The 26,864-nt window shown below is 39.9% G+C and overlaps 1 protein-coding gene across 4 annotated transcripts in view; it reads right to left on the bottom strand.

The window, feature by feature from the left end:
- The window catches only part of DYNC2H1 (dynein cytoplasmic 2 heavy chain 1), a 342,439-nt gene that overhangs the window by 250,630 nt on the left and 64,945 nt on the right, over positions 1-26,864 (bottom strand). For all 4 annotated transcript variants that reach the window (XR_006193953.1, XR_006193954.1, XM_042906646.1 and 1 more), the window contains exons 37-49: positions 24,345-24,544; positions 22,534-22,798; positions 20,770-20,977; positions 18,915-19,044; positions 13,210-13,365; positions 12,142-12,401; positions 11,066-11,312; positions 9,912-10,063; positions 8,793-8,937; positions 7,270-7,372; positions 6,541-6,708; positions 996-1,126; positions 343-591 (exon numbers count right to left, since the gene is read on the bottom strand). Coding sequence is in view for 2 of the 4 variants with exons in the window: in XM_042906646.1 (XP_042762580.1) it covers positions 343-591; positions 996-1,126; positions 6,541-6,708; positions 7,270-7,372; positions 8,793-8,937; positions 9,912-10,063; positions 11,066-11,312; positions 12,142-12,401; positions 13,210-13,365; positions 18,915-19,044; positions 20,770-20,977; positions 22,534-22,798; positions 24,345-24,544 (2,414 nt within the window). In the remaining 2 variants the exon portion in view is untranslated. The remainder of the gene's footprint in view (positions 1-342; positions 592-995; positions 1,127-6,540; positions 6,709-7,269; positions 7,373-8,792; positions 8,938-9,911; positions 10,064-11,065; positions 11,313-12,141; positions 12,402-13,209; positions 13,366-18,914; positions 19,045-20,769; positions 20,978-22,533; positions 22,799-24,344; positions 24,545-26,864) is intronic.

The raw sequence follows: 26,864 nt of genomic DNA, 5'->3' as shown, positions 1-26,864 counted from the left end.
AGTCCACGAAAAAATAGTTGAGGGAAATCTTAATTATTTTACAACTAAGACAGATGATCATTTTTAAACATATCCACATACGTCCTATAGAAATTCTATCCTTTTATCTTCCATGCCCACCTGATGTCTCATAATCTGGGGTACCTGAAAGCTAGAAATCCTACGAAGAATCTTTTTCCTATGTGTACATAAAAATAGAATTTTCTAATAGCCACGGGGAAAATAATCATCAAAATTAAAGATTATGTTGCATCTCAGAGATGTGAAGTTCTCTCTGAAGGCTTCTAGAATAACTAATTGTGATGTAAAACCAAATAAAGCAAAAGACTTTGAGTAACTCACATGTTTGATATCATTTTTGAACTGCTTCAGTTCATACCCTCTGGAGATCTTCGGAGAAAACAGCATGGCCCCGTGCATGTGGCTCACTAAGGACGTGACGGTGCGGCGGCCTACCCCGCTGCGTCCCGCCAGCAGCAGGGAACCCCCGGGGCAGCTCAGCACTCTGTCTGTCCTGGACACATACTCCAGGACTTCTTGGAAAAGTAAAATATCTAACATCTGGTTATCTCGTCCATAATGAATAAGGCCCTTTTAAAAAAAATCACAAAGAATATTTTATAATTAATATATACTCCAATTATAGAATAAAAATGTTAATTATCTAGAGTAAGATGTGTAGTTTTGATACACTCTGGGAAAGGCTTCAGTGTGACTGTATGTCATCTCACACCCCACAGCCTAACCAGGATTCCAGGTCTATGGCACTTCCTCCAGAAAGACTTCTGTGAGGCCAAGCAAGTTCAAGGCCTCACAATAGTCACATAACTTGTGGACGTCATCAATATAACTAGTAAGACACAGTGAGAAGTATCAGTTTAATTACCAAAATGTCAATTTATAATCTTTGCATGTCTCAAAAAGCTTACAAGATGCTTTTTAAATGCCTGCAATCATAACAAAACCCCAACTCAAATCCCTGATTGAGATTATACCTTCTTAATAACATCCTTGAGATCTGCAGAGCTCAGTTTCCCAAGCGGTTTTCCGTGTGGAGGCAGGGGCTGTCCAGGGGCTGGCCTTGCTCCTGAACTGTGTCGGGCTCCCCAAGTAACATAGAAACTGTCTGTAGAAATAAAAGGTATTCTTCTGTTTTCTGTGTGTTATTTGTAATGGCAGCATCAGGAACTGCATTGCTCCTTTTTAATTTTTTTTTTTTATTTTGAGAGAGAGAGAGACGGCATAAGAGTGTGGGACAGGGGCAGAGGGAGAGAGAATCTCATGCAGGCTCCACACCCAGCATGGAACCAACGCAGGGCTCAATTCCATGCCCTGGGATCAAGACCTGGGCCGAAACCAAGAGGTGGATGCTCAACTGCCTGCACCACCCGTGCACCCCGCTCACTAAACTTGAAAAGTTCATCAGCCCAAGTAAGACGATCCCCAGAAACACAAAGGTAAATTCCTATACAGCGTAGTTCGTAAGATCAATCAACTCAGTTACAGCACCCACACCTCACTGCACTATCAAACTACTACTGAAAAGGAACTCATGGTGTCCCTGTTCTATCTCCGACCCCACTTCTTCCCCAAATGAAACATCTTCCTCCTAATGCTCCCCTAGGGTTCTCACTTCCACCATTTCTCCCTTTTCCCTTCTCCTTCTCCAGAATGTCCATATAAATTGTAGATTAAAACATATAAAATTGGCATATAAAACAAACCCAAAACTCTCCGTGTGCAAGAACATAAATTTATTACTACCATCAAGAGCCCTAATTCTCAAATTAAAGAAAAATTCGCTGAATTTTAAGTAGCAAACAAAAACCCCAGAAACTTCCCCTGAAAGCCCTTACAGGGGCGTCCCCATGAGCACACAGGAAAGTCTGCACACCTCTCCCCTCCCGACGCGTGCGGGCACAGACCCTCGCCGGCGCAGGCTGGGCCCCGAGGCCGTAAGATCCGGGACCCCAGCTTCTTTGAGCTTCTCTCCTTTCTCTTGCCTCATCTGCCAGCTGTGGACGCACCGCACCGCACGACAGCCCCTCCTTGGGAAACCCCGCCGGGACCGCCAGACCACACCTCCATCGTGGTCAAGGCGCCCTCATCACCCTCTGGGCTCCCGGAGCGCGTCCCTTGCCCCTGGACTCCCACGCTCATCAGGCCCTGGCCACGTATCATCAGTCTCCTGCCTATCCCTTTTACTTTCACCTCCCCTGGGATCCAAACTCAGCCTGCTCTTCTTTAATCCTAACCACCCACCTTGAATTACTCCATGTTGCTCTGTGCCTTGAACCAGCGGCAGCCTCTAGGCCCAAACCTACTCACCACCTCTCTCCGGGCAAGTGTCCCAAGCTCTCATCTGCTCCCAAACTTCCAGGTGTTCCACAGACATGCCTGACAGACTTGCCTACGGCACACCTGAGTTTCAACCCTGCACTTCCCGCTGGAGAGAAGGAGGCAGAAAGACACGGCCGCTACCCTACCCTCCCAGACCTGACAAACCTTACGAGGATGCCCCCAAAGACACTCAAGACACCTGCAAACCTGAAACACAGAAAACCGAACTCATCGTCTCCATGTGTCATCGTGCCTCACCCAGCTCAGATCCCTGCCTCGAGCCTCTGTCCCTTTGGCTACACCCTCACCATTCCCAGAGAAGCACACGACAGGCGGCAGGCGGGCTGTGCCCCAGCACTCCACCGGCACAGAGCTCCCCACCGCCTGAGGACAAACAGCCCAACTCCTCATCTGCATCTAATCTGCCTCCACTGGCCACCTGCACCTCCAGTCTGCATCCGCATCCCACTGCACACTCCAGTTCCCTTAGCTGGTGATTCTACGCATATGCTTGTCCCGTGTCTGGAATGCCCTTCCCTCCACTTCACTCAGTACAATCATCCTCAGACACTTTCACCGTCTGCAGTGCTCAAAAACTGTACAACTGTAGGTGTTAATCTAACAAGGTACGTACGACACTTACATGGTGAAAACTAGACGACACTGAGGAAAGAAAACACAGAACATCCAAATAAACAGACAGATAAATCATGTTCACGGAAAGGAAGACTCAACATAATGAAGGTGTCAATCCTCCCCAAACCAATACACAGAGTTAATGCAATTCCTATCAAAAGCTTAGCAACCATATTTATAGGTAAGATTACCCTAAAATAGATCTAGAAAGTCAAAGGAACTTAAATAGCTACAATAACTCCAAAAAAGAACAAGAAAGTAGAAGTGAGTCTTCCCAATTTCAAGATTTATTATATGACAGGAATCAAGACAGCGGGGTCCTGGTGGAAGGACAGACATAAAATCGATGGAAAAAAACAGAGAACCTAGAAATGTAGTCACACAAACCCGTTTTGGACAAAGGGGCAAAACCAAGTCAAGGGAGCAAAGTTCCCTTTTCAATCAATGGCCCTGGAGCAGGTGGACATCCATCAGCAAGTAAAGTGACCCCGTCTCACTCTTTATACAGAAATTAACTCAGAGTGGACCACTGACTTAGAACAAAACCGTAAGACTTTTAGGGAAAAAATATAGGAGAAAGTCTTCAGGATATAGGACCAGTTGGAATTCTTAAACTTGACACCAAAAGATCCTTAAAAAAAATTAATAAGACAGGGTGCCTGGGTGACTCAGTCGGTTAAGTGTCCGACTCTTGGGTTTGGCTCAGATAACAATCTCACAGTTCCCCGAGTTCGAGCCCCGCATTGGGCTCTGTGCTGACAGCTCGGAGCCTGCTTGGGATTCTCTGTCTCCATCTCTCTCTCTGCTCCTCCCTTGCTCACACCGTCTCTCTCTCGAAATAAATAACCATTAAAAAAAAAAGCAAGTTGTACTTCGTAAAATTAAAATATTTAGCTGTGGGAGACCCTATTAAAAGGATGAAAAGACAAGTGACAGTGGAAGAGAATGTGTTTGCAAACCATGTATTTAACGAAAAGCTAGTGTCTGTAATATACAAAGAACGCTCAAAACTCAACAATAAAGATAAACCATCCCAAGAGAAAGTGAGTAAGACGCACACAGAGATATGTCACTTGAAAGGATACAGAGGCGGCGAAGGAGCCCAAGAAAACGTCCAGCTGCAGTGGCGGCCGGCAGAGCACAGACTGCGATGACACACCCAAACACTGGCAAGGATGTGCAGCACCTGGCTTACGTCCATACTGCTGATGGGAATGGGAAGTGGCACAGCCATTGTAGGAAAGAGTTGGCGGTGGTTTTCAAACACCGAGCACAGAAACACCGGACGCTCCCACAAGTGCACGGATGACCACTTATCCCAAACAATGTATTTTCACGTAAAAATCCCTACATGAGTTGTTCTAGCACCTTCCTCCTAACGGTCTAACACACACCGAACATAACCCAGATGGCCTTCAACAAGTAAAGCGTTTGGGAAATGGAAGTGTACCTGAACACCTACTCAGCACTAAGAAGGAACAAACCACTGAAACCCCAAGCCACCCGCACAGGTCTGCAGAGAATTATTGTGATCGAAAGTAAGAAACGGCAAAATTAAACACAGAACAGAAGGGTGGTTTGCAGAGCAGCAGATGTGGCCACAAAAGGGCGACACGACAGATCTCTGTGGTGATATTCTGTATAAAACTAGAGCGATGCCAACACCCTGTCCGAGATGTTCTACTGTAATTCTGCCAGCTGTTACCGTGGAGAGACCACGTAGAAGGCACGTGTGCTCGGTCTGTGTAAATTCTTACAACTGTAGGTTAATCCATGATGATCACAAGATAAAAAATTCTTTTCTTTTTAAGTTTGTTTTGTTTGAGAGAGACAGGGATAAAGAGAGCACACCAGCAGGGCAGGAGCAGAGAGAGGCAGAGAGAGACAGAGAGAGAATCCCAAGCAGGCTCCGCACTGTCAGTGCAGAGCCCAACTCCAGGCTCGAACCCACGAATCATGAGATTATGACCTGAGCCAAGATCAAGAGTCAGCCACCCAATAGGCTGAGCCTCCCAGACGTCCCAAAAAAATTCATTTTAAAAAGCTTGAAAGTAGCTCCCTCAAAAAAGAATTAGCCTCTCCCTCTTCTATATATCTACCATCTAGCATTTATCCCAAATATATTCAGAAAAGTTAGATTAATCGTACAACACTTCATTCTCTATTATAATTAAGTTTAACTACTTGCACAAATTTTCATGGCGTCTAAACACACTATCAATAGTTACCATTGTAAACAAAGACTTTCACATCTGCACCTACCACTAGATTACACGTTTCTTGAGCACAGGAATGTATCTCATTTATTTTTAACTCTCCAAGATTAAATTTTTCTTAATACTCCACTATGTGAAAATCTTATTTGCCTACACAGAACATATATCAAGGCTATATTTTTTTAAAAATGCAATCTTTCCTTGAAAAGTAAAATGGTGAGGGAAAAAAAGCATATATTATATACTGAATCCTACAAAGGAGGCTCTGAAAGATAACAAACGCTAGAGAATTCAGATACCCAATAAGACACTGACACTATCTAAGGCCCAAAGGACATGTTCCTTTCTCTGCAAGAAGAGACACTACACACCCAATTCTCAGACTGAGAAAGACCGCACAGGTTAGAAAACAAAGCTCTCCATGCCACACAATGAGAACTCCAGGAAGCCCTGACAAACCCACACTCAAAATCAAGCCAACTTCCAACTACCACCAGGCATGCCAACCTGCCTCGCTTCTCCAACTCACTTCCTGATTCTGAAACTCTAGCAGCTCCGAGAAAATTCCCTCTGTCGGGCTCAACATCTTCCTAACAGTCAAGATCCCCTTTGGCTGTATGCAACCATGACCCTGGGACCAATCAAATCTGGTAACGTACATGTAGAACGTACTACATGAGACAGTCTAATGGGATAGAAACTCATTTTGCAGCTTGAAAGGGGTTTATTGGAAAATACTTCCATGTTACGGTCTCCACGTTACGGTACCAAAAGCCCTTTTGCTGTGATGGCTTTCCAATCACACAAACCACCCCCCGAGCAGTCTTCAGAGTGCAGCCTGGTGATTAAGCGGTAACAGATGCCAAAGCAACTGGGCTGCTCGTGGGGAGTGGCGCTACACGCAGCCTGTCCTACCAGGGGCGAAGCCAGTAACCAGAGCGCGAGAGAAGCTCTATGCTAACGATGTCGTGAGCAGTGACAGCCAGGAGAATGCAAAGCTTAACTATAATCAAAATACAGATTTTCCCAATGGTCTCAAAGTTTCCTACACATATGGCTTGAGAAAAACATTTGTCAGTAAAAATCCTTCAGGAAATAGAATTCTGAATTAAAAATATAAAACACTATGGCTAAATCCAAGAAAACAATTATTGTCATTATATTTTATTTAGCATATGATTATTGAAATCTAGCAAAAAGGAAAAGAGCATTTTCTTATAGTAAAAAAAACATTAAAATTATCCAAACTTTTCACTTGTATAGTATATGAAATCATGCTATTAGTAAGAAAAATAAGTGTACGGTTCTCATAACATTTATATATTCACATAAACTCCACAAAGATTACCTGCCATATTATCTAATATATCTGAGCCCCAATCTCCTTGAAACACTGATGTTAAAATGCTGTCAAATAAATGAAGTTCCTTTGCACCAACAATTTTGTCACGAAATAAGCGCCGTGCTTCATACGCTATGATTTCTAACACATAATCTAGTGGATGGTTTGAGGACCCTAAAAAAGAGAACATTTTCTTTAGTTCTAAGAAAGTTCAAATGACTTGCAAATAGTCTGTTTCAACACAGTATTAGAAAGAAATAAGGAATGAGAATCTGCATACCGTCACGTTGGCGTCAGATACAAAGAAGAAAAGGAGAAAAAATTAAAATTTAATGTGTTAATAAGTTGGTAAAGTTGTTTTGATCATTTATAAAATACAGTAAACATCATTATCCCTAGTTCAATAAAAATACTAATTCCAAAAAGTGTATCAAACACGAATAATGATTTTATTTTTCCCAAATCAAATTTTAACAGTGACGATCATAAAGTTTAGAAGAAAAGCCACGATGTTCTATTTCAATATTAAGGTTTAATTTGAATATTAATGTTTAAATTTAATATTAACATAATTTTAATTGTTATTTTTAGAATACTGTCATCAATTATAACACTCATTTAACGTACCTATTACAAACACAGTACATAACATAAACACACACATGCGCACACACAGATATGCTATGGCATTCCAGAGAAAGGTAAGTGATTTAAAATAATGAAAGGAAAACTTACCTCCTTCTAAATCGTATCTGAATAAGCCAAGAACCCACTGGGTAAGGATGCACGGAGTAAACAAATAGTGACTATAATCATCAACTGTAAATCTGGCCCGTACCTGGAAAAGACAGTGCAGTAAACCATCTGTCTGCTGTCTAAATATGTAATATGTAAGTATTTGTAATATATTTCCAAATATGTAATAATGCTATAAGCTTTTCAGTCACTGTAGACTCACAGGAATGCCCTATTTGTACTAGTCAGTAGAAACTGTATTTCAATAGAACTGATTTCCATAGTTATCTTAATATTTTATGCATTTAAAAACATCCAACAGGGGCTGTTCAAAGTCTTCAGCAAACTGCAAAGGCTGACCACAGAAAAAATAACATGAGAGGCAAAGAGCCATGCCAAGGAAAGGGGCCTGAGGAAGGCAAACCTAAGCTTTGTGCACAGGGGCTGCGATGCCACGGCCCTACAGGTCCCGGAAAACACAGCTCCCGGCAGTGGGAACTCCAGAGCTGCCTTCTGCTCACAGAGTCACTGAACTTCTAAGGGACCACAGTGTCACTGCCTGATGCACAACCCGCCGGGACCGGTGCCTTCCCTCCCCCACCCACAGGGCCACTGCTCTCATTCTGGCCTTGGTCACGTAACGTCTCCATTCACTCAGAATCGAAACGAAGGAACCCTTGCTCGCTGACTCTACTTCCCCACTTCTACTCCAAACTACACGGGGCACCTTCCACACATACCACCCTCACTTTCACACGCCGGTCCCTTTTCCTAGGAAGATCCTTCCTCTCCAGCCACGTTGAATTTCTGTTCACTTTTCAAAACTCACATCATACTTCCGCTCTCCTTAACAACTACCACACACAACAAAGTTCTACACAACTTCTTCTACAGTCTCTGCAAGTTGCGCATTTTGTCACTGTTACACTCATCACACTGTATTAATAGTTCACATACGTGACTGGGCCCCTCACTGGTCTGTGAGCTACCAGAGAACAGAGACTCCGTCATCTCTGCACCCCCTTAGGATCAGTGCTAGAAAAGGAGGTACTCAACAGACGTCTTCTGCATCCGCAACGCCTGTTTTTAGCACTGTCCCCACTTTGCCGAGGAAACACACTTGAGACATTTCCTCACAGGCAACAAGAAAGAAAGAAACCTCAAAGACTACTCCGGGTTTGAAGCCTAGAAGACAGAAACTGATGGAAGTCAGGAGAAAGATGTAGTTTGGGAAAGAAGAAGAACATTCTAAACATGCTAAATTTTAGCAGGTAACAGAATAACCAACCATCTTCCATTGATCCATTCATTCAATACTGACTATTAGAAACCGTGCCAGGGGAGTCAATAGTGAAGAAAGCACACGGAGCACATGACCTCACAGAGCCCACTCCCCAAGTAGAAAAGTCTAGTAAAGAAGAGGGAAAGAAAGCTGAAGTGTCGACATAAGCCAGCACTAAAAGCAGTCCTTTGGGACGGGAACCAATAGACATGGTAAGAACAACATAAATGAATATATATACCTGTTCATACACTTGTACCATAGACCCTGCTAAGAGATAGATTTTTGATGAAGAACCCCAAATAGGATGATTCTTCAGATTTTTATATAGAACTGGTTCCAAATATGCTCCATAGATTGTCTGTAATTGCTCTCTTTCTGGGTAACTGAAAAAGGAAATATCAGAAAATTATTTTAGAAGAATCAACGTTCTAAATTATTTTAATGTTCACTTACAGCAGTGGTTTTCCCAATGTGCTGCCCTGAGATTTAGACACCAGAGGTTTCCCCGGGGACTAAGGACAGGCTCATGGTCCCTACTCTGACTTTAACCACATTAGACCCCTCTACGTATCTGCTCTGAAACAGAGGGTCCTACCAGAAGATCCCAGTGAAATTACTTAGAAACACAATTGTTTGAAAACCATGATCTTTAGAAAAGACAAAAAGGTATATTTTTCTCAAGAAAAAAAGTATTTTGAGTCGAGTAGAGCCTACCCATAGAGCACTAATCCACCTCAGAACCATCAAAGTAGAACTATTCACACAAATGAAATCAACCCGTTTCTCTCAAACCGAAATCTATCTCATTACAGCTTAACTGATGGCTTTAACACTTCTGAAAGTAGAATGTTATAGATGGTTATAGTTTCAATTAGCATGAAAATAAGATTGTGTAGGTCCAATGGAACACAGGACAAGTGCTGTAACCATACAGCCCGCAAGTCCCTGCGACAACGATGGGCCATGGCACTGGATGCACGCATCAGGGTTAATGCCGCCACGGCGAACGTGACCGACTCCACCTCGTGCACTCTGCATAAAATGGGTACTGCTTTTGTTTTATGAAACCCGTAAAATATTTAATTCTAAAATCGACCATTCAAATTCCTAACACTGATATGATATTTTAGAACAGAAATGATACAAAACAGTTGTGTTTTATTCCTAATATTTACGAAGAGCTGATTAACACCTTCAGTTTAGGAAGGACAGGGGAAAAAAATATCAGAACTTAAGTTCTGAGTATTTTTATATTCTTCATTTTGAGGAAATATCATTAATGGATACCTTCAATAAAATTCAAATATATAAGACAGCTCCCCAAAGGAAAAACAATGAAAAACAAAGAGATACATACTCCACAGCACAGAGACGGACAATAGAAGTAAATCGGGTGGTAAGCTTATGTCTTCCCAGTCTTCCTCCAGGTGACATGGAAGCCACAATGTGAATATTTTCTAAACCAACCCATTCCAAATTTTCATCATAAAATCCTTGATATGTCAATACCTATTTGAAAACAAATGTATTTTAAATGTTTTATGCTTAGGATTTTTCTAATTCTGATAGAAAATATTTTTGCATGAAATTCAAGTGTTTCTAAATGCAGCCATCATCCTCTATCCAACTCAAGAATTTAAGCTTGAAGAATAATACTCTTGAAGACTCTGTATTCAATTAATGTTAGCTGAATGAGCCTCATTTTAAAAATGTTTTTCCTAATAAACATTAAAAACCAGATGACAGTATAAATCTACCAGCAATTATCGGGAAAAAAGTAAAAGAAATCAGGAAAAACATAAGGAAAATATTTTGGTTTTCTTCTATAAATTTTGTATCATATTCTACGGTTACATAGTAAAGCTAAATTTGAACCCACAGAAACAGAATAAACTCTAATGTAGACCTTAGGGCTTCTAATGTGATGGAAACCACACTGACAGAACATATGGTCTCCAACCTTTGCCATTCCACAGGTAAAGACGGAGAGCCATGAGCTGAAGAAGCCAGAGTGGGGCACGAGTCTACCTGTTCTCTGAAGAAGGAATTACGAGAAAAATGAAGCCACAACTCCCCCTAAATCCCACATCCACCCCAGCTTCTGCTTCCCTGCTATTTAGGAATAAAGGACAGGTAATAAGCATAGGGTAAGGCTGTTTTCACTCTTCCTGTCATGTATCACCTCCACGTAATACTAACTTTTACAAGGAAGAAGGTCGAAGAAAGTAGCTTTCTAGGGGCGCCTGGCTGGCTCAGTTGGTGCAGCACGAGACTCTTGATCTCAGGTCCTGAGTTCAAGCTCTGCGTTGGTTGGAGATATTACTTAAAAATAAAAACTTTAAAAAGAAAAAAGACCGCCCTGGAACAAGATCGCTACATGCGTCAGGGGTTGAGTTTCCATTAACATACTGGACAAAACCGGCCCTGAGGAGGAAAGCGGGTTTTCTAAGGAAAGGTAATGAAATTAAGTTGTTTCCAGTTATATCCTAACATTCAAGCAATAAGACCCACCTGTTGTAGGAAAGCAACCAAAGTACTGGTCCCCCACTTATCCAGCTTAGGCAGGTTGAGATCTTTCAAGTACAAAACAAGTCTTTCACAGTCTTTTGGTCTGTACACTCGACCGGTGTTGGTACTGATCACCAGGCAAGTCTGGCTCAGCTTCTGCAGGAGGTGTCGAGGCGTGGTCTGCGCGCTACAGTGAACGGTGGCGATCTGAGTGGACCGGAGCTGGGAAAAGGCGTGTCTCAGCAGCATCCTGGGAGAGGAAGGACATTTGCGTTTGTGTGTTGAACGTGTTCAAATATAACATGCCGCTTATATTCCACCTAAAATTCCTCTTTTTATAAATATTGAAGTTTCTAAATTATATATGATGATGTTTACAGGGAAAGTGGTAAACACGGATGTGGCTTAACAAACAGGCAACTTTCTAATTTTTACAATATAAAAAAATACATTTGTATGTTAAAGCACCCTTGAAACTCCTTCAGAAAAAACAAAGTTTACAGAAATAATTTAATTTGATAAAGTACATACAAAAGATACCAACTGGTTCCCTATAGTTGAAGAGTTAAAAAAAAAAAAGTACAATGATTTTATAGAATTTTTAAATTCCTACTAAAAATGTGAACCTAATAAGCCATGTCTCTTTTCCTTTCAGAAACTACACTCAGTAGACACGAAAAACAGCTGAATTACACTGATATAAAAGCTATTTTTAAGTAGAAAGCTAACTTCAAGATTCATTGTTTATAACTAAAGCAAATAATAATGTGTAAATATATCGAAGGGGTTCAGTTTTTGTGGTGATTGTATGCTCATTTTCTTTTGAAGAGTATCTTCCCAGATCGTTCTCTTTCCCCTAGAAAATACATAACCTGGCAGGAAAAAAAAGATATATTCTTCTCTAATCTAATCTAAAGTCGTATTATTTCTACTAGTAGTGACAATGGAAAGAGTCCTCCATTAAAATGTAAACACTACTTTAACCAAAAGAAAGGTAACAGGGCTGTGAAACGATTTCACGTGAGGAGAGGAGTACAAATCCACAATATGCACTTCAGTCAACATTTTTCTGCTCTTACCCTTTGCCACATCCTTCTGGTCCTACAAGAATAAATGGCTGTTTAGTATCAGAACTTAACCAGGGTTTGAAATAATCCAGGCCTCGCTGCATGTCAGGAATCTGAATGACGGGGAGAGTTTGGCTGTTGCTGAAATCATCGGCAGTCAAGTTTTCCGGCTTCTTCAGCACATAAGATGCTAGTCGTCCCCGACCTGAGTCATAGTAGGTATCCATTGGTTTGTGAGGGTCTGGAGGAGACTCTCGTGCCCAAGTAAAAACCTTAAGAGGAAAAAGTTGTGATAGATACTCCAAAAGCTATGTGAAATTTTGGCACAAGTGCTGCCAAAGTGAGCCACGAGTATGTGAAATTTTAGTTCTTCAAAGTAAATGTCCCAAAGTCAGTCATCTTAGTTTAACAACAAAAATTTGCTACCAAATATCTTTGAGATTTAAGATAACATTTTATGTCAATTATTATTCTCTAAATCATCACTGAGGCAAAAAATATAAGTCATCTAGTCTGCACATACACCAAGATATAAATACATTCAACTTTTAAATGACGTGGGTTTTTTTTATGTTTATTTTTGAGAAATAGAGAGTGTGAGTGGGGAAGGGGCAGAGGGAGAGGAGGACAGTGGCTCTGAAATATACCTTTAAATTTATTAAGGAAAATATGCTGAATCCATCCTGGCATTTTTAACTGCCAAAACTGTTCTGGTTAAGCACATGATTAAAAATATGTATTATTCTACAATTAAAAATGATTTAAATAATTATATTTAGTCATATGGCTAAGTAGCCTCAAACATGTCTAACAATAAAGATATGGTCCAAACTATAGCCTGTTAAAACATTACTTTATAGAATTTTAATAAAATCATAAAATATCATAAACTAGTTCAAAGGAGAAAGTAAGTATATGTGTTTACATGTACATATCGATAAATGCATTATTATTCTATTGAATGCTTCATTTCAAAAGTAATAGGCTTAGTACAGCTACAAATCACTATATTTTGACAAGTAGGAGTCGATGAAAATTAAAGAAAACACTGACTGAACACATGTGTTAAATATGCATCACCTCTTTGGTGAACTCCAGGCGGGATTTCATGTTCAGGTTTCCACCAAGCCCCCGTATGAGACTAATAACAAACTGCTCATGATTTTTGCATCCACGAAGATGTGACAAACCATTCATCACAGTCCCAACCAAACTGGTTTCAACCACATAGTCATTCTGTTGATTAAAATCCATGGACAGACAAAAAATAAATATTATCATGGAAACCCACAGATTTACATTCACACATCTTTTCAATTATGATCTTTAAATATATCCCTCCATTTAAGGTGTAGAAAGTTTACATTTGATTCAGTTTATACATATAAATTTTGAAATTAAGATGTAGTCATAAAAATGCAATTGTCTATTTCTAGCTTCAAGTGCTAGAGTCCTTAACTAGATATATACTTTACTTCCTAAGTCTGAAGAATATAAAAGTACATCACTGGTCTGAAAGTAACAGTCCCTCATAATCTCTTCCTGATAAAGAGGAAGCTAGCGGTAAGGGCTCGATCAAGGACCCTGGACATTAAAGGCTCGTAAAAGTGAACTTAACACAAAAAAACATCTGAAGTTAGCTCTTTACACAGACTTTTAAAATGAAACTTTGGGGTGCAGTGTGTACATGACTTTGATCTGTGGGCCCCTGACCCCTGTGTAACTGCCAGAGGTTAAAAGGGGTAAAGGTTCTCACTCATTCAATCTCTAAGTATTTACTGAGACCCAATTATGAATTAGGATGTCCATGTGGTGCTAGGTGTTTTCTTTTTAAAAAAAAAAAAAAAACAGGTGAATTTCACAGAGAACTTATGTTCCTGTCACTCAAGTCCAGTAGAGAACATGGTCAACAACTTATGGTAAAAGCTACAGAGGAGCAAGGTGCCTGGGTGGCTCAGTTGGTTGAGTGTCCGACTTCAGCTCAGGTCATGATCTCATGGTGCATGGGTTCAAGCCCCACGTTGGGCTCTGTGCTGATAGCTCAGAGCCTGAAGCCTGCTTTGGATTCTGTGTTTCCTTCTCTCTCTTAACCTCCCCCCCACCGGCTTGCGCGCACGTGTACCCATGTGCTCTCTTGCGCTCTCTCTTTCCCCCTCTCTCTCTCCCTCACTCTCAAAAATAAACGCTAAAAAAAATTATCGGTAAAAAAAAAAAAAAAAAAGGCTACAGAGGAGAAGAGAGTAACTCAGAGAGCTTAAGCCTCTTTGTAAAAGGGGACAGTGAAACTGACACCTGAAGGATGAGATCTGCAGGGCATGCAGAGAGGGTAGCATATGCAAATGTAAGCCACCAGTGTGGGTAAGAAATTAAAAGCAGCTTATGCCTGAGTAAGCAAAGGAGAGTAAGCTGAAGTCAAAGGGATGGGCAAGGGCCAGAATATACACAACTGCACAGGCCATGGAAAGGGTGCAAATTTTATTTTCACTACTTATAAGGTGTTTTAAATAAGAGAGTAAAAAGATCCAATTTGCATTTTTTTCAAGATCACTCTGCCTGCAAAAGAAATGTTTCTACAAGATTGTATAAATGGGAGGAAGACCAGGAAAAAGGAAAAGATGAGGAGAAATCCAGCTGCCTCAGCCATACTAAGAGTTCTACACTTTAAAGCCAATATATTTATTTCTGCATTGTCTAATTTGCTGAATTAATAGAAGAAAGAAAAACGCTAGTTATAAATCAAATCAGCATTTGGTTGGAGTACTCATGACAGTCTAGCTCTCAGAACGTGAACACAGTGAACAAAGTACAAAATAAGAAGGAAGGAAGTCTCAACACATAAAAAAAATTTCCAACTGTAACAGGGACCTGACCTCAAAACAATCAGTTTATTTTCTAACTGAATCTTTGGTATATCCAGTCTATGGCTTGACCATCTTATCTGGTCATTGTATCTATAGTCACAAAACCCCTACATACCAATCTGTCCCATCCAGTGTTCTATTTCTGTTTCTAACATCAACAGCATACAAGTGGATGACCTCAAAGTATTTGTCCTAGAGAGCCTTATTAGGCTCTGTATATTTTATATGAATGAAATAACATATCTGCTGAAAAGTTGCTACAAGGGAGGCAGCAGGTATTTAAGGCAGTACATAAACTCTCATTCATTCATTACTCCATGACGGTACTCGGTTCTGGGGATACAATAAAATGTGGTCCTGCCCTCCAAGGGGCTTGGAGTTGAATGCACGCAGTTATACTAGCAAGGAGGAGACCGATCTGTCAGACTGAGGGCTGGAAGGAATGGTCCTCTCCCCGAGGCCTCCAGGAACCCATTCATGTGCGTCTTCTCCTCACAAATCCCTATCCCTCCATCTCATCCTTACAGACAGGAAAGAGACACCTTGAGAAAACTCAAGTGAGATCTCCACTTCTCTGTCATTCTACAATCTTCTACAATGACTACTAAGTCAACTTCAGGTTAACAATTAGATACTTTCAAAAAGTACTTTCAATGCTACCTATTTCCTCTACTTTTTTATATGTTTACATTTTTCATAGAAACAATGACATACAAGAAAAAAAAACTGAAAAAATCGTATAGAATATCGGAAAGCCCTACATTGTCTTCTGTGCACGTCAAACTTCTATTCATGCTTCAAATTCAGAACTAAGTGTTATCAACTTTTTGAACTCTTCTGGAGGGTGGTAACACTCTTTTCATCCTGTTTATTTTTCTACATCTCATTTTTCTCCATTAGGCAAATCCCTCCCCAAGGAAACAGACTATCCGATTAATGTCCACCTCTTAAAGTCTTATCTAGTCCTATGCTTGATACATATACTAGATACTCATTAATTTTTTTGAATAAACAGATGTTTTTAATAACATTGTAAATAACTCATCACCCTTTTTCTACTGTAGTATTAACTTGACATTGTTTTTAGCATGAAATATATGCTGGTACTTATTGACAGTGAAATGTAACAGCAAGATGGTTTTACTAGAAACATGAGAGATTCCACTATTCAAGATTTTTAGGTAAGCAGCTCAAGATAGTGTAGGTCAGAGAATTAAAGTGTCTTAAGACTACCGTAACAAATTCTCAACAAGATACTAGCAAATCAAATCCAACAGATTAAATAAATTATTCACCATGGTCAAGTGCGATCTATTCCTGGGCTGCTGGGGTGGTTCAATATTTGCAAATCAATCAATGTGATATACCACAATAAAGGATTGATAAAAACCATATGATCCTGTCAATAGATGCAGAAAAAGCATTTGACAAAATATAGCATCTTTTTTTGATAAAACCCTCAACAACGCAGGGATAGATGGGACATATATCAACATCATAAAGGCCATATGTGAAAGACCCACAGCTTGTATCACCTTCAATGGGGAAAAAGTGAGAGCCATTGTCAGGAACAAGACAAGGATGTCCACTCCCAAGTTACAATCTACCATAGTACTGGAAGTCCTAGCCTCAGCAATTAGACAACAACAACAACAAGGCATCCAAATCGCCAAAGAAGTCAAACTTTCACTATTTGTAGATGACATGATACTCTACGTAGAAAACCCAAAAGACTCCACAAAAAAAAAAAATTGCTAGAATACATGAACTCAACAAAATTTCAGGATATAAAATCAACGTACAGAAACCAGTTGCATTTTTATACACTAATAATGAAGCAGCAAAAAAAATGAATCAATAAAATAACCAAGGAATTGATCCCATTTGCAACTGCACCAAAAACCATAAGATATCTAGGAACAAACCTATCCAAAGAGGTAGAAGATCTGTACTCTGAAAACTACAGAACACTTATGAGAGAAGTTGAAGAGGACACAAAAAAATGGGAAAACATTCCATGCTCATGGATAGGAAGTACAAATATTGTTAAATGTCTACACTATCCAAAGCAATCTACACATTCAATGCAATCCCTAACAAAATAACACCTGCATTCTTCACAGAGCTAGAACAATCAATCCTAAAATCTGTATGGAACCAGAAAAGACCCCGAATACCCAAAGCGATCTTGAAAAAGAAAACCAAAGCAGGAGGTATCACAATCCCAGACTTCAAGCTATACTACAAAGCTGTAATCATCAAGAAAGTATAGTACTGGCACAAGAACAGACCCTCAGATCAATGGAACACAATAGAGAACCCGAAATGGACCCACAACAGTATGTCCAACTAATCTTTGACAAAGCAGGAAAGAATATCCAACAGAATAAAGACAGTCTCTTCAGCAAGTGGTGCTGGGAAAACTGGATAGCGACATGCAGAAGAATGAACCTGGACCACTTTCTTACACCATACACAAAAAAAACCTCAAAATGGATGAAGGACCTAAATATGAGACAGGAATCCAGCAGGCAAAAACCTCTCTGACGTTGGCCTCAGCAAGTTCTTACTTAACATGACTCTGGAGGCAAGGGAAACAAAAGCAAACATGAACTATTGGGACATCATCAAGATAAAAAGCTTCTATACAGTGAAGGAAACAGCAAAACTATAAAGCAGCCTACAGAATGGGAGAAGATATTTGCAAACGACGTATCTGATAAACAGTTAGTATCCAAAATCTATACAGAACTTATCAAACTCAACACCCAAAAAAAAAATAATCCAGTGAAGAAATGGGCAAAAGACACAAATAGACACTTCTCCAAAGAAGACATCCAGATCACCAACTGACACATGAAAAAATGCTCAACATCACTCATCATACAGGAAATACAAATCAAAACCACAATGAGATACCACCTGACACCTGTCAGAACGGCTAACATTAACAACTCAGGCAACAATAGATGTTGGCGAACATGCAGAGAAAGAGGATCTCTCTTGAACTGCTGGTGGGAATGCAAACTGGTGCAGCCACTCTGGAAAGCAGTATGGAAGTTCCTCAAAAAATTAAAAATAAACTACCCTATGACCCAGCAATTGCACTACTGGGTATTTACACAAAGGATACAAAAATACAGATTCAATGGGGTACATGTACCCCAATGTTTATAGCAGCACTATCAACAGTAGCCAAATTATGGAAAGAGCCCATTTCTCCATGGACAGATGAATGGATAAAGAAGACGTGGTGTGTATACACACACACACACACACACAGAGACACAATGGAGTATTACTCAGCCATCAAAACGAAGGAAATCTTGCCATTTGAAATGATGTGGATGGAGCTAGTGTATTCTACTAACAAAATAAGACAGAGAAAGACAAATATCATATGATTTCACTCATATGTGGAATTTAGGAAACAAAAAAGATGAATATGTGGGAAGTGGGGAGAGAAGAGGAGGAAACAAACCATAAGAGACTCTGTTTTTTTTATTTCTTTAAGGTATTTATTTATTTATTTATTTAATTTATTTATTTATTTATTTGAGGGAGAGAGACCGTAAGAGATTCTTAACAAGAGAGAATAAATTGAGGGCTGATGGAGGGAGGTGGGTGAGGGATGGGGACTAAGGAGGGCGCTCGCTGTGATGAGCCCTGGGTGATGTAAGTGATGAATCATGAATTCTACTCCTGAAACCAATATCGCACTGTATGCTAACTGACTAGAAGTTAAATAAAAATTTGAAGGGAAAAAAAGATTACTATAGTAAAAAGTTAAAAGCCAAGACAAAGAGCAGGAGAGCAATGAGGACACCTAGCTGTCCCTGTACCCCACATCCTGGCTGAGCATCACTCTTCATCGTTATTCTTCTTGCCTAAATGGTTAATTATGAAATATTACGGCTAACTTACCTGCTTCAGAACCCACTGTAAAGCCTTTTCAAAGTAATCTCCAATCCAGCTCTCAAGATTATTCCTATAACTAGGAGGCTGATTCTTCAACCAAGATTTTATCAGAGAATTAACATCTGTCTCTTCATCGCTGAAATAGATTAACAAACGTGTAAGAAATTATTTAGGAAGACAATGTCAGTGTGCTTTCAAAATAAACTTCTGCTCCAATAAACATTATTCTACAGGTATTGTATCTGCTTATATATGAGACTTGATTTTAACTATTCCTATATGAATATGTGTGTGTATATTAGTGATATATGTACACACACACACATATGTATACGTATATACATATGTCATTTTCTGTAAAATAAAGCAAATAAATTTCATCAATATTATAAACACAAATTAAAGAGGAATTACATACACGCAGGTTAGCCAAAACCTGATCTAAATCCTTAGGAACAAAGAAACAGAGAATCCCAAGTCCCATCCCAGACTTAGTGGAACAATATCTCCACTCTAACAAAATTTCTGGGTGATTCAAACACACAATAGAGTTCAAGGACACCTGTACCTTAATGCAGATCTTTAAAAATATTTTTTCTTCTTCTCTATCCCAAAAAAGGCCAACTACCTAAATTCTCATGCCACTAATTAAAACTCAAAGATCTTCCCGAAGTAAAACAGGATTCTTTTAGCAAAGCACCTAATTATATGTCACATCCAATGAATTAAATTAAATTTGACACTAACATCTTATTCAAAACTATAGCTTAAATAACTATAAAAAACGATGGCAAACACAACTCCTAGATTAATAATTTTAGAATTGACAAGGGCTCAATATTTTTCCATTTCCTGCAATGTTGATGTTCTCATATGTGACTACTGTACATGATTTCTAAAATCAGCTTATTCTTCATATTTGTTCTTCAAGCCTCTTCCAAACATGCTGAGGAAGAAAGAAAACATTAAGTGAAGAGGTTTCTAGTTGTGAAACAAAAGGCTGCACCACAGGGCTTATTCATCCTAGGTTAGCCCTAAAATTCTATCAATCTAAGATCTATGATAAAAATATTGCTACTTAGTTTTAGATTATTAGCCTCTAGCTTATATCTAGTATGTTCACTTCTTTGCACTTAATTCTAACATTTAAACAAAGAAATAGTGGGGCAACTGGGGGGCTCACTCAGTTGGGCATCCAACTCTTGGTTTCAGGTCAGATCATGACTTCACAGTCATGAGCTCGAGCCCCAAGTCAGCCTCTACAGTGACAGGACAGAGCCTGCTGGGGATTCTCTCCCTGTCTTTTTCTCTCTGGCCCTCCCCTACATGTACTCTCTCTCAAAATAAATAAACTTTAAAAAAAAAGAGGGACAATACTTTTAAAAAATGGGAGGGAAGGCGCCTGGGTGGCTCAGTCGGTTGAGCGTGTGACTTGGTTTCAGCTCAGGTCATGATCTCATAGTTTCATGAGTTCGAGCTCCACGTTGGTAGTTCAGAGCCTGCTGGGACTCTCTCTCTCCCTCTCTCTCTGCCCACCCCCCATTCATGCTGTCTCTGTCTCTTTAAGAAATAAACTTAAAAAAAAAAAAGAGAAAACAAAACCAATTAAATACTTTTTCACTTAAGCAAACAAAAATATTTAATAACTCTACTATGCCTGAACTGCTCAAACGATTTAACTGCAATAAAACAGAAACTCTCTGAATGAATTAAAACCCAGTAATAAAAGAAGCTAATCAAAAATGAGGAAAATGCGTATTTATATACTATTCATACAACACTTACTTCACTTAGCTATGAAACCAAACTAATAACTGAAGAATATCCTAATATAATACTCGCAAATGCCCTTATGGTTTACCTAAGAAAGATCATGCCCATTCTAGATATTGTGGCTGGCGAGGCACAACTTAAATCATGAGTTTCAAACACAAAGTTAACATTTGGGCCGAACTGAATCCTTTCTCCACTGGGCATAGTGAGTAGTCGATTGTCATCCAGAACAGAATTCAGAGATTCTATCCATTCAGGGTCAATATCGCCGTCACATATTATCCATGAGCTGACATCTGTTTTCCAAACAAAAAAGAGGTAAAACACAAATACGTGCAGTGATGACAATTAAAAATAAGCAATAAAATAATTATCTTCTTCTTTAGAAGTAATGTCCAGGAAGTATGATTTTATATTACTGCGCCAGAACACCAGGAGCACAAGTTGAGCAAGCTAACATTTTCCACGTGAATCTGCACTACAAACGTCCTGGAGGCTGGACACCCACAGGAAGTCCTGGCTCAGGTGGCCAGAGACCTGGTTACGTACCGTGTGGTAACGTTCTACTCACCCACCAGCACACAGAACCGGAATCTCGCTAAACACAAGGTGGTGTGCAAGACTTGGGGATTAGCCGCCCCATGACTTTGGCACATATTGTCCACACCCTTGTCTTCCACCATGTCCTAAGAATGTATGAGTGCTTGCTACGTCACATCTCTTGTAGAAAATACAGGAAGTCCATTTTTAGCATCCTACCTGAGAAATACAAAACTCACCTGATTTCTTTGGTATATAAAAAGGTGACCTCAAAGGGGAGAAGCAGCGCTGTGTACAGAGGTCTTTTCAGAGACAAACCTTTTTTTTTATCCATCCTTCCTAAACTGAGAGCGGTTTCAACTTGAACTTGGACATTTGAAACCGTCAAAGAAGAAACTATCCCCAGTGAAAGTGTGACAAGTAAATACAGGCAATGTCTGGATTTGCCCCAGTGTGAGATTATTAACTACAGTGAAAATGAAAAACCTCACTGAAATCTCTTCTAGCGTCACAGAGTTCTAAACGTTTCGCTCATGGGCTTAGAAAAACAACTGTTAATTACAATCTAACAAAAACTGGAGAGTCTTCTCAGACCCTGGCCAAAATTTCTTTTAAAGATCAAGCCAGACAGGGGCGCCTGGGTGGCTCAGTCGGTTGAGCGTCCGACTTCGGCTCAGGTCACGATCTCGCGGTCCGTGGGTTCGAGCCCCGCGTTGGGCTCTGGGCTGATGGCTCAGAGCCTGGAGCCTGCTTCCGATTCTGTGTCTCCCTCTCTCTCTGCCCCTCCCCCATTCATGCTTTGTCTCTGTCTCAAAAATAAATAAACGTTAAAAAAAAAAAAAAATTTAAAGATCAAGCCAGACATTTGAGACCACGAAGTCTACAGTTTTACGACTTAATTTTTCAAAATTATTCAAAGCACTGTATTGAAATTAATGAGTGAAAAGTGTTCACATACACACACACAACCAATTTTAACCCCAAATAAAAATTTGTCATCTTGCTTATTTATGAGGCACTAAGTAATGCATCAACCCAGCAAAGATTTTATATTTTTTTCAGTATATTAATGTAGTTGTGAATCACACGTCACCCAGACTACTCTGAGTTTCTATTCTAACGGAAGCTCCTATAGTGTGGAGATCAACATGACAGCACATGTTGGGTCCCTCTGAAATAAAATACCAAACAACATCGTTCACAAGGCAGTTTATGGTCACATGTAAGACTTGAGAGGGACAGCAGTAAAGACAATTCTATCATCCTCTAAAAATCATGAAGTAGAACAAGGAGTCACGGGACAGAGACCAACCTTGAGGTTCCCGAACGACTTGGCGAGCGCTGTTTGTCAAAACACCGTCCGACCATTCCCGTGTGTCCATGTCAATGTGGCCTAACAGCTGATGTCTAGGCATGGCTTTGGGGTTCATGGTGTACTGTTTCACCACTCTGCCAATTCTACAAAGTGCTGCCCTTAACATCCTCCAAAGGGTTGACTTTCCAGCACCACTTGGACCAACAATGACCACTCCCATCCTCTGGCGTAACTGCTCATACAATTCTAAAGCCTTCTTGATCTAGTAGAAAGGAGACATGTTTGAATATGACTAATAGAACGTAATCATGCGCAGTCCTGTTCTCACTCTCTAACAACTGTCTTATTCCAAACACATAAAATTAAGTCTTTGATTTCTTCAGTGTAACATACAGCCTTAAATAAGAGTACACCTAAATAAATCTGAACACATTTGCAGTGTCATCTTTAAATCCAGTATTTCTTTAAAAGAAACAAGTATGCTTCCCAAGTCATTGGACAATACAATATGTTCATTATTTTCTTCACTCATACATTGAAATATATTCATTATTTTATTCACTTGCTGATGCATTCATTTATGTCCTGTATCTCTCAAAAAAAAAAAAAAAAAGGGGGAGATAAAACCTGAGGGAAAAATGTTCATTTTGAACACACACTTGCACTACATACAAAAGCTACTAAAAAGAATTTCTCCTAAGAAATCATCAAAGTAAAACATCAAAAGTAATGTAATCAATTATCAAAAAATATGCATGATGGTCTATTATATGCCAGGCTGGGGCACCTGGTGGGTGAGTCAGTTAAGCGTCCAACTTCAGCTCACGTCATAATCTCACAGTTTGTGGGTTCGAGTCCCACGTCGGGCTCTGTGCTGACAGTTCGGAGCCTAGAGCCTGCTTCAGATTCTGTGTGTCCCTCTCTCACTCTCTCTGCCCCTCCCCTGCTCATGCTCTGTCTCTCTCTCTCTCGCTCTCTCTCTCTCTCTCTCTCAAAACTGAATAAACATTAAAAAAAAAAAAAAATGTAGGGGTACCTGGGTGGCTCAGTCAGTTAAATGCCCAACTTCTGCTCAGGTCATGATCTCACAGTTCGTGAGTTCGAACCCCATACCAGGCTCTATGCTGACAGCTCGGAGCCTGGAGCCTGCTTTGGATTCTGTGTCTCCCTCTCTCTCTGCCCCTCCCCCACTCGCACTCAGTCTCTGTCTCTCAAAAATAAACAAACGTTATAATAATGACTTATTATGTGCCAGGCTCTGTAACAGGCACTAGGAGTAAAATACTGAGCAAAAAGAGACATGGATTCCACCTTCCATGAACACTATTATCTGGTGGGGAAAATCAGTATTAGTCAAACATACAATTAAGCATTAATAAGTACACATAAAGAAGTAATGAAAATACTCAGCAAGGAAACCTAATGTGGACTCAAAGATCAGGGAAGGCTTCCCCGAGTTAGCAAGATTAAAATGGACAGATAAGGGGCGCCTGGGTGGCTCAGTCAGTTGAGCGTCCGACTTCAGCTCAGGTCACAATCTCACGGTCTGTGAGTTCAAGCCCCGTGTGAGGCTCTGTGCTGACAGCCTGGAGCCTGGAGCCCCGAGTCTGCTTTGGATTCTGTGTCTCCCTCTCTCTCTGACCCTCCCCTGTTCATGCTCCATCTGTCTCTGTCTCAAAAATAAAGAAACATTAAAAAAAAATTTTAAAAACAATAAAATAAAATGGACGGATAAAAGATAAAGATTATTAATAAGGAAGTAGCCAGAAGAAAGGATCAACATATTATAAAATATTCTTGACAGGTACCTGATTTGGTATGATTTCATAATTGGCTTCCTCGAAGACATGCTGTAACGCAGACCTGAGCTCATCATATTCTACTTCTTTAAAGTCGATCCCAGGAAATACATCTTTAATCAGTGCATCAAACCGTGTGCAATCAGCAAATGTAAACTTTGACATTGTATTAAGCCTCAATGCTTGTACCACAATATGACTTTCATCAACTAGAGAAAAAGTTTCATTTTAAAATGGTTAGTTACTGGCTTCAGAAAGTTTCAGTGACTGTAAAACAGTCGTTGAGAACCGTGATACGCATTATTAGTTACAACATAGATGTGCAAGAACCTAGAAACAGTTAAAGCCACATGCTACCACAGGAACTGGCATGCCCACCTTACTTACTGTCTTGTCTGCTGAGAAATAAAGATCCCTAGGTACAGCTCGGGACTCTCTTCCGCAGAATTTGAGTCCCAGCATTGCCAGACTTTAATCAATAATAAAAATCACGATCACTTATATTTGTATAAAACTTTACTATTTGTATGTGATCCTTATAATAACTGCATCAAGTAAGGGGGTATTGCCATTTTTACTCTGATTTCATATATGAGAATAACGAATTCTAAGGGATCAAGCAATATACCTGCGAAGGCACAGCAGTATTAGAGCTGGGATTCACACCCAGACCAATGCATTCCAGACTCAGGTGCCTCCAAATATACCAGAACGCCCCCCCCCCCCCCAGAGATATTAAGTCCCGAGACTAACAACTAACAAACTGAGCAATAATTTTTAATCAGCCTTACTCAGAACTGTTCACAAATCCATCCCTTAAACAAATACAAATGCTAATATCATTGTTAGATTCTTATTTTTTCAAGGATAATAATTAGCTGCAGATTGATAACACATATCTATGAAGGCAAGAAACTATCTTTTAGTCCGATATTTCTCCAAAATTGCTTAATATTCCCATATTTAAGTGTAGGCAAAGAGGCATGGCCATACTGGAGTTTAAGCACTGAACTCGTTAATAAGCCATTTTGATTACTACAGGTATGGTTTCAACATTTCTTAACAATCAGCAGAGACAGACAACAGAAAAACAGTAATTTAAGCAACTCACCAAATGACTATCTTCCCTGGCAAATGCCAACCCAATAATAAAGCTAAAGCAACTTCCTTTTCTAATATGTAGACTTTGATCATTTTAAGTCCAAATAGATAATTTCACATGGTCCCTTTTTCTATGTTGTCTTATTTTCAGTGTTTTAACTTAGTTTTACTGGCATCTGAAGAGCTGAATATTTAGCCTTTCATGAAAGCACACATCTATGAGTGAGGGGGAATAATTTATTTTATGTAAATGGGAAAAAAAGGTGGTAAAGTATAATAAAATATCATGAGTTCAAACTGATGCAAATAGATGATTTAATAAATACATAAATAGGGAAGAGACAAATCTTACTTACAGAAGAGTTTCAAATAATATTCTCAAATACTCCTTGCACTAAAGGATCAAGTTTAGTCCTTGCCACCCCACTTAGAAGGTGAGCCACACTCAGTAACCAGCTTCTAAAGAGTACGGGAGGGAAAGTGGGAAACAGTAACTGTACAGTTACTATCACACTGGAGAAACCTGGCAAATACCACCACAATACTCAATGAAGGTGAACATCACCAATGACGGCATGTGGTCATTGTGTACCCACTGATAGGATGTGATGTGATGTGACAGGCCCTTCACTCTCTGCTCTTCCTTCCAAATGTGGACAACCAGTTCTAATCATGAGAAAAACATCACAAAAAAACCCAGACTGAGGAAGACTCTACATGACATGTGACCAGTACTCTTAAAGAATGCGAGGGTCATGGAAACAAAACACAAGGGGAAACGGTCACAGGGCCGAGGAGACTAAGGAGACATGATGACTAAATGCACCCTAGATCCGATCCTCAAACACAAAGAGGACATTAATGATTAAACGGGTGAAATCCACATCAAGTCTGGACGTTAGTTAATATTAATACACGAGTCTCAGTTTCCAAGTATAGACAAATGTACCACAGTAAATAAGACGAAACAATGGGATGCTACCTTTGCAACTTCACTGTAAAATTATTTTAAGGCTAAAAGGGTTTTTTTTTTTGGTAATCTTAAGATTTTTTAAAGGGCAATTTTGTTTGGTATACTGTCTCTTTGAAAGAGAAAATCATCCCAGAGCCCCTGGTTGGCTCAGTTGGTTGAGCGTCCAACTCTTGGTTTCAGCTCAAGTTATGATCTCACATTTTGTGAGTTCGAGCCCCGTGTCGGGCTCTGTGCTGACAGCATGGAGCCTGCTTAGGATTCTCTCTCTCTCCCTCTCTCTCTGCCTCTTCCCTGCTCACACACACTCTCACTCTCAAATAATAAACTCGAAAAAAGAAAAAAAAGAAAAAAAGAAAATCCTTATGTGTTTCTATGGTTTCTGTTCTCATTTTCAGACCAGTGAAATTCTCAGGCTCTGCTCCAGACCTACAGAATCAGGAAGCTGGGAGTAAGGG

The sequence above is a fragment of the Panthera leo genome, chromosome D1 (genome assembly GCF_018350215.1).
Source record: "Panthera leo isolate Ple1 chromosome D1, P.leo_Ple1_pat1.1, whole genome shotgun sequence".
NCBI classification, from domain to species: domain Eukaryota; kingdom Metazoa; phylum Chordata; class Mammalia; order Carnivora; family Felidae; genus Panthera; species Panthera leo.
The sequence above is the reverse complement of the archived record's forward strand: the minus strand, read 5'-3'. Positions and strand labels throughout refer to the sequence as shown.